The sequence below is a fragment of the Neopelma chrysocephalum genome, unplaced genomic scaffold, assembly GCF_003984885.1.
Source record: "Neopelma chrysocephalum unplaced genomic scaffold, ASM398488v2 Primary Assembly neopelma1_128689, whole genome shotgun sequence".
In the NCBI taxonomy this organism is placed as follows: Eukaryota; Metazoa; Chordata; class Aves; order Passeriformes; family Pipridae; genus Neopelma; species Neopelma chrysocephalum.
Window position 1 is genome coordinate 1 of NW_020930746.1, and position 7,951 is coordinate 7,951.

The 7,951-nt window shown below is 46.9% G+C and overlaps 1 protein-coding gene across 1 annotated transcript; it reads right to left on the reverse strand.

Annotated features, from left to right (window-relative positions):
- Positions 1-1,471: 1,471 nt before the first annotated feature.
- On the reverse strand, positions 1,472-4,566 carry LOC113962237 (G-protein coupled receptor 35-like). Its single transcript, XM_027673021.1, has 2 exons — positions 4,098-4,566; positions 1,472-2,532 (listed from the first exon to the last, which is right to left on the reverse strand). Exon 2 carries the CDS (start codon positions 2,518-2,520, stop codon positions 1,582-1,584), a length of 939 nt encoding a protein of 312 aa, XP_027528822.1. The 5' UTR covers positions 2,521-2,532; positions 4,098-4,566; the 3' UTR covers positions 1,472-1,581.
- Positions 4,567-7,951: the final 3,385 nt, after the last annotated feature.

The following is a 7,951-nucleotide window of genomic DNA, read 5'->3' on the forward strand; positions in this document are numbered from 1 at the left end:
CCCTGCCTACAACATTGGGCCTGGAAAAATTATTTTCTTCATGAAAGTAGCCAGTGGGGCAAAATATCCCCATAAGGGAATATTTCCCCACTTTTGTTTTGCTTTTCTATTTGTTCCCTAACATTTAGTATTTGAGATGTGTTGTGAAACTGCACTTTTTTTGCATCTGAGCATAGTAGCTCTGTCACTGGCCAGAGCCTTCCTTTTCCTCCCCAGGCCTGGGAAAGGGACTGTGTTTGGTGGTTTCTACCCCAGTTCTATTCTGACTGACTTTGCCCGGCTGTTGCTGTGAGATTTCATTCCTTTAAATTTTTGGACTTCTCTGGTTCCTCATCCATAATGAAAGTTGAGATAATCAGGTAGTTTTCAGGGCATATCTGGACAATTGTTTTGTTTTATTAAAAGCAGTACTGGGTGATCTCACGTCTTTGCTTGCAAGTCCTAGGTAGCTTTTCATATCTAAGGGAAGAATTTGCTATGACCTGTTTGATCTTTACACTTTTTGTTCTGTATGATTGATCATTTTTCCTTCCCTTCTAAGCTCTGCCTGATGTCCCGCTTGAGACTGTTTACCAGATCTAAGAAACCCATCATGAACTTGACATATAAGCAAGATAAAAATTTTTATCCAAGGGAGAACATACCTCTTCAGGGAATCAGAAAGTTCCTTGCTTAGTTTTGGGCTGCACTGTTAAAGAATCTGTTGTGAGGCAGCTCTTATACTGCAGTAACTAAGTCTTCTCTCACAATCTCCAGTATAAATTTGGCACTAATAATACTCGTTTGTATAATGGTAATAAATGAATAGTGACTTTAAAAAGCAGAATGAGGGCCAAAGAGTGTGTAATGGTTAAATTTGTCACATACACACACGGCCCTTTTGCTCTGCTTGCAGGGAAACATCAATAATGCCAGAGCATTAAATAATACACCAAAGATGAAAATTGTGACATAAATTATCAGCTGAATGATCTGAGTAGTTTAATTCATTTTTATGCCACAGTTGCTCACTGCAGCTTCCATCTCGTTGAGCCACCTGCCAAAGTATTGACACAAAGCAGGTAGATCTAACTTTGGGTGGGGGATAATTTCTGTGATGGGAATAGTAATTTCCTGTGTTGTTTGGACAATGTCTGGACAGAGGTTTCAGACTGTGGTTTGCAGGAAGAAAAAGATGACAGTCTTCTGTAGGGGAAATAATTGTTAATTGTCACTAAGAAAGTTAATGGTCTCTAGATTTAAATGAGAAGGACATAGGTTTGCAGTCCACGGAGGAAAATTTTGAGAGGTTTATTAGTCAGGAGACACTGAAAGTGAGGGACCATGAAGCCAACGAAAATCACCAGGAGATGCCTGAAGCTGCCATACAATGATACAAGACTATAATCAGAGCTAGAGTCAAGTCACCAAGGACAGAAGGGCAAAATTCAAGTTAATATCAGACCCTTTGGTGGAGGTTGCTCCATTTTGCAGGTATGCCTATACCTACAATGACTGCATATACTGTAGGTGGTTCCATTCCCTCTGCCTCAAAACTTCAGCAGCAGAGTGGCACTTAACATCTCGTGCACTACACCTTGTTCATGCCATGACTTCACCTGTGGGTGGCTGTGACTCTTGCCTTTCATTTGTCTTGGACCTCATACAGGTGGGGAATATAGAAGAAAATTCTGGAAATTCCTTGGCTGCAAAATAATAGCAAAATGCATCCAAACAGCAGTTAGAATTTGCTAAGCATGCAGAGAACTTAATAGAGTTGTTAACTGCTGACACCAGAGAAGATGCTCCAGTAACCTCCACTGCAAACAGCACGAGCAGTGTAATGTAGAAAGGGGAGAAACATACAGTGAACACACACAAATTCACAGAAACAATGTGCACAGCCTTCTGGATTAATTTTGTCTCATGGGGGCTTGTGGCCATGTTCTTTTTGAGACATCTGATGATTTGTACTGAGCAAAAAATCACAATACCTAAGGGAATAAAAAATCCAAAGATAATAGTGAATAAAGAAAAATAACTAGGGTCAAGAGATCGAGTCCGAAAGCAGAATCTTTCCCACCTATTCTGAAATTTTAGATGGATGTTGGAATAAATTATGAGCATTATCCAAAGAAAGCCACAGATAGAAGCTGATTTCAGCGGGGATCGAAAAACCTTTGCTTTTAGAGGGAACTTGATTGCAATGTATCGATCAATTGCAATCAAGGTGATGATAAAGATGCTCATAGGCATATTTGTAAAATAGATGTTGTCTATGGCAACACACAGCTGGTCTATGGGATGGTCGTACTTGTTAAAATATATCACAAAAGGCAGGGTAAAGAGCAGGAAACTATCCGCAACGATGAGGTTGATCATGTACACCTTGGTCTCAGTCCACCCCTTGAGTTTGCAGCAGAAGACCCAGAAGGCAATTGCGTTCAGTGGGATCCCCAAAGCGAGCACTGGGGTGTAGATAATCGTCTTAAGTAGTGCGATGCCATCCTGCAGTGCATTATTTTCAGTGCTGTTGTTCATGCTGGGCCGTCTCTGCAAGGGAAGAGTGCAGGCATGAGGCTGAGCTCTGGATGGGTTCAATGGCTCATCAGCACCGTCAGACCCTCAGCCATCAAAGTTAGACTATCACTCACTGCCAGGTAACAAAAACACATAGACAACACTCTCACAGCTATTGGGCAGTTAAGCCTGCCTCACCTTCCCTCCTGGCCTTCCTAACAGCAAAGAGCCTGCAAAGCAGAAGGATAATTTTTGTTGTCCCTTACCTTTGCTGCTGCTGTAGTTATCAGAGAGCCACTGCCTTTAGGGCAGCCCACAGCAAAGCTGGGCAACGTTCCCCTTTTGCCCTCTGAGACCCTTGCTTTGATACTGGAGCCACCCCATAGGTTTGCTCTGGGTCTTGCCAGGCCTGAGAACCTCCTCAGGACTTGAACCCTTCCAGCCATGGGGTAGCTCAGGTGGCTTTACTCCCAGGGGCAGCGGGAACACTGCTGCAGGCTGGGCAGTGGGTGCCTGCTGTGAGCAGGCTGCCCGCAGGGTCGAATCCACTCCTCTCTCTGCAGGGTGCAGGGGAGGAACAGCTCAGCGTGGGTACCACCAGACCAAGCAGATAACAGGTCTCAAGAGAAAGAAGGGGAAGTGAGAATATGTGTCTTATCTCTGCCTTCAAAGGTAGGAAGCCAAAGTGTGCTAGAGCAGAAAACAATCCGCAAACTTAGACTATCTTCTGGTCCTCCTTTAAATATTTCAGGGCATCCACAACCAGCAAGGAGGATAAATCAGATTTTGTCTGCAGCTCATAAAGGCAGTGTTTACAAAGAGGCTGGCATGAAAAACACTCAGATTCCTACAATCTCTTACTGATAAGTCAGTGGCTTCTAAACATTAACACGGAAACCGAAGTGAAACTGTCTGATTGCATGAAGTAAATGAACCATTTTGAGTGTCCAAGACTGGGAGACAGGTCTGGCAACCACAGAGGAAAGCATAGCACCTGCCCTAGTGGCAGAACTGGCATTTGCTGAACCACTGGGATACAGTCATTTTTAGGATGGAATTTATGGAGCAACTAACATACAGCCGTTGTCCTAGCGCTCTTGGGCTTTCAGCCACGCAGGTTCTTGGCTGCACTGTGGTTACAGTGGCTGCCCTGTAGCTGTTCCCTGTCAGCCTGTTGTGACCTCGCAGTGAAAAAGCCACTCTCTGCATGCATACCACTCCCTTGAGGAGCAGCTGAGCCCACTGGGCTGTGCATACCAGCTACATCCCATCCCCCAGACAAGAACTGAGCCCATGGTATTTCCCAAGGTGGTGTGCCAGGGGTCCCCACACTCGCGGAAGAGGCATGGTAAGAGGCACTGATGTGCAACTGCAGCAAGGGATGAAGAACCCCCCTGAATGGAACATGTAGCTGCAAAACAGTGAGGCATAAGAGCCTCCTGTGAAAGCGGGAGGAAGTCAGGGTTCCTGTGTTCAGCTGAGGACTGACCCCTGTGTTCGCAAGCTGGAGCCATGGCTAGAGGTGAGAAAGCACACCCTGGAGCACTGAGCAGAGCACACTGCCACACACCGGCGTGGGGAGAATTCAAAGCCATTACCTGCTTCCTGTGAGGCCGTTAGCTGGGTTAGTTTAGTCCAGAGAAATCTTGCAGGGTAAACGCAGAGAAGGCGATCCGTGGGTGCCACAGGTGTTGGTGCAGGACACAGTTGTCCCGGAGCCCGCTGTGACAGTTTGGCAGCGTTGAAATTCATCAATGAACACTAGTGCACTAAAAGTTCTTCCTTGTCATCTTTCAGGCTGATGGAGTCTCTGGTGATCTCTGTTGTTCCACTTTTCAGAAGGTCAGTGCTTCAGTGTCAGTTTTTCCACCCAAAGTGCCCTCCCCCTCATCCCCTCACAAAAACCAGCAATTAAAATTTAATATTTTCAGTCACGGGAAAACAATTTCTGAAGTAAAATCCTTAATGGTTGGAAATTGTCCTTCTGGCAGCAGAAGGTTCCCCAAGGAGCCCAGCAGCCTGTACAGCCTCTGGTGTGGTGGCAGAGCGTGCCCCAGGCAGGGAGCACTGCGACTTTCCTGAGGGCTCCCAGCAGTGGTTGTGCACCCTGTGACATCGAGCCCAGGGCACAGGGACCCAGCCTGCTGCTATTTGGTGTCTTTACAAGGAAGGCGAGCTATGCTATCGTTGATGGAAAGGAATGCACTCCGATAGCAGGGAAAGGCACACAGCTACTTTATTGCTCTCAAATGTTTCTTTTATACTCTTTGTATACTAATGTGCTACAACATAATTGGTTAAAAGTCTCAAACATAATACACTGCACACACTCTTATTGGAGACACAGAAGACACTGTGCTCACTGTCATTGGTGACCTGAGGACACCGTCATTGGTGACATTATACACATCTTGATTGGCGACCTTTAGTCTTGGCTGCATTTCGTTTGCTCTGTCCGGCATTGCAGTAAATATTTCTTTAGAGTTGTTTACATTCCTCTGCTACTTCAGAGCTACAACTGCTCAGATTCAAACAGTTTCCCACATGCTATGTGCCTGCTTGACTTCTCTACCTCAGGCACTTGGGTAACACTGTCTATCAGAATCACTGGGAGCCTTTATGAAGATGGTCAAGAGCTTGCCCCAGTCATATTTTATAGAAAGTTGGATGGATTTTGCTGTCCATTGGCTACAGCAGTTGCAGTCTCACCTGTGCGAGCCAGCTGACAGGCTCTGTCTACTTCAGGATTTGTCCCATTAATTACCCTCTCTGGCGATCACAGTCTCAAAGGTGACAGCAGCAGATTGACCACAAACTCTGGGCTCAGATGTGGAAGGCAGATGTAGGTCACAAGGGAAGATGCATAAATGGGCAGGAAACGCTCCTCCACACTGTCTCCAGGAACGTTCTGAGAAGTGCTAGTGCAGAGCTCGGGGCCAGTTTGGATATTTTTCAGTATTTAGAAAGAAAAAAAGCCCAATTCTGGGAGCCTTTGTATAACATAGAGAGAGTTAATGCACTCCCTATCTCCCCTGACTCTCCCAGGCTGCTAACTCACAGAAAAATGCATTTCTTGGATGGAAATGTCAGGGATGTCCATGTGGGCAGCCTGTGGAAGCCCAGACCCAGATGGGTTCAAGTGGGGGGGTGATCCTCTGACCTTAAGGTGCAGGTGGGAGGGGGAACCATCCTGGTGCCAAAACAGAAAACCAGAGAATAGTAATGCATGGGTGGCAAATATCTAGGCAGCAATAAAAGGGCTTCCCCATGGGTGGGAGCAGCAGCCCCTCAGGGATTGCTGCTCTAAGGAAGTGTCTCTGTGCCAAGGCTCAGCGGTGCAGTGAGAGGAGAGCCAGCAGGAGGACTCAGGTCTAAAATCTGGACCTTGTGCCTTTATGCGCCAGACAATTCTTGCTTTCACCCTGTCTTCCTTCACCCCTGTTTGACCTGTGCAGTTGAAGAGGAAGGAGTGACTGATGGAGTGGTGTTATGTGCAACAATGCAGTGGAAACCATTAAAGCACAGTGTTTTTCCTCCAGGTGAGGAACACATCCTATATCTTGTCTTTTCATCTTTTGCCTTGTAATCCCTTTTGTTATCGTGGTTTATTTGTATGGGAAGCTGCTCTTTGCTGTAAGGCAGGTAAATCGATTCCTCATCTGCGTTTTTACTTTGACTCCAAACCAAGTAGAAACCAGTGATTATCATTTTCCACCTTTAAACTCCTCTGCTGTCAGATATGCTGCCACTCTTGGAAACTGGATCTCCTGTGACTGTCTTTCTGACACCCTCCAGCCTACCAGGGCTTTAAAAGTCACATTCAAGTGTGAACAGATGGAGTAACCGAGCTTCTTTTGGCCCCGGTTCATCTCCGTTTCCTCATGCCCAGTTCCGCCCACCGTCCCGACTTGCCTTGCATTTCATCGGAGTAACCGGTACCGCCTGCGGAGAAACTTTGGAAGGGAAAAACTGCTCTTCCCCCTCCTCCTCTTCCTCCTCCTTCTCCGTGCCTGTGGCAGTTTACACCCATTGAGGAGGAAGGGGACTTCCAGCCAGAGCCAGTCTTTGACGGCATGAGTCCACAGGAGGAATCACCCTTTCCCTTTCCCCTTCTCCCTTCCCCTCGGGTGGCTGTCTGTGTTCAGCTGCCTCCCGCAACTGCAGCCTCCACAATCCGGAGCCCAACAGCACCCGCTGGTGACCGGGAGTCAGGCACTGCAGCCCCTGCCGCCCGGCCCCCGGCGTGGGGTTATAACTGCGCTGAAAGGCAAAAAATACTTAATTGTTTTCGGTGGAAGTTGGGTTACGGGATTATTGTTTGTTATTGTTGTGTTACCCATATACATATATATTCTTTGGTAAAGAGCTATTCTTTTCTACACCTTTTCGACTGGAGCCTCTTAATTTCGAAGTTATAATTACATCTGAGGAGCATGGGTTTTCTCATATCCCGCCCTCCCTAACAAACATTTCTGTCTTGGTAAACTGAGACGCGTAAAAAGTTGATTTGGGGCTCAGGAGAGCTGTCTGTCTTCAGGACAGCTCTGGACATTTTAGCCATGGTGAGTTATGCCACCAATTCGGGCAGCAGAAGAGCTCAGCTCACAGCTCTCTGTGAATGCAGCAACCGATGGGATCCCTTCAGTGTTGTGAACTGGTCCTTTGGGCACCACAGTGACATGGAAAGGGTTTAGGGTGGTGGCAGGGGCTTTTGTACTCCCTATCAGATGAGTGATAATTATAAAGGTCAGGAGCTGCCTTTCCTGGACTGCCTGGTCTTGCAGGAACCCCAAAACATGGGAAAATAATACAAAAATTGTTCTCAGAAGGGAAGGGGCATTTTTCTGCAGTTTGTGCAAAGTCTGTGCATGTGATGTGTTATATTGGATGTGTGACCCTGCAGGACAGGCCTCCTGAGCCTCAGCACACGGGGGAAGAGCCCATTCTGAGGTTTAGCCCACACCACTGCCATCATACCTGGTTTGCCAGAGATATACATACCTGTGTCTGGATCTGAGTTATCCTTCCATGAAGGGGGATTTTCCAAGAAGAGGGAAAATCAAGACTGGACGATACTGTGGATGCACCTGGGCTCCTTTGGGAAGCCAGAAGTGAGGTGCAGGGGCAGGAGCCTCTCTCTAGCCTTCTGCCCTGGCCCGGGCAGCCCCCCATTGCTATTCCCATTGCTGTGCCCATTCCTTACCCAGGCTGGTTTTCCTGCTTCCCAGGTTCCCCCATGGCAGCAAGGTACAGAAGCCGCAAAACCCCCAGTGTGTGTAAGAGGGAGGGAAAAAAAATGAACAAAATATGCTTCACATGCCAGCTAAATATTTAAGGATTGGACAACAGACATTTGTGTTTCTAGTGAATCCCAAATTATAGGCAACACTCAGTAAGCCTTTAATCGTGCTTTCAGTGCCTGCCATGAATAGATCCCTGTAGCTGAGATTAT

Excerpts from the sequence above, each read along its gene's own strand:
- LOC113962237 (XM_027673021.1), bottom strand. The coding sequence starts at position 2,520 with ATGAACAACAGCACTGAAAATAATGCACTGCAGGATGGCATCGCACTA.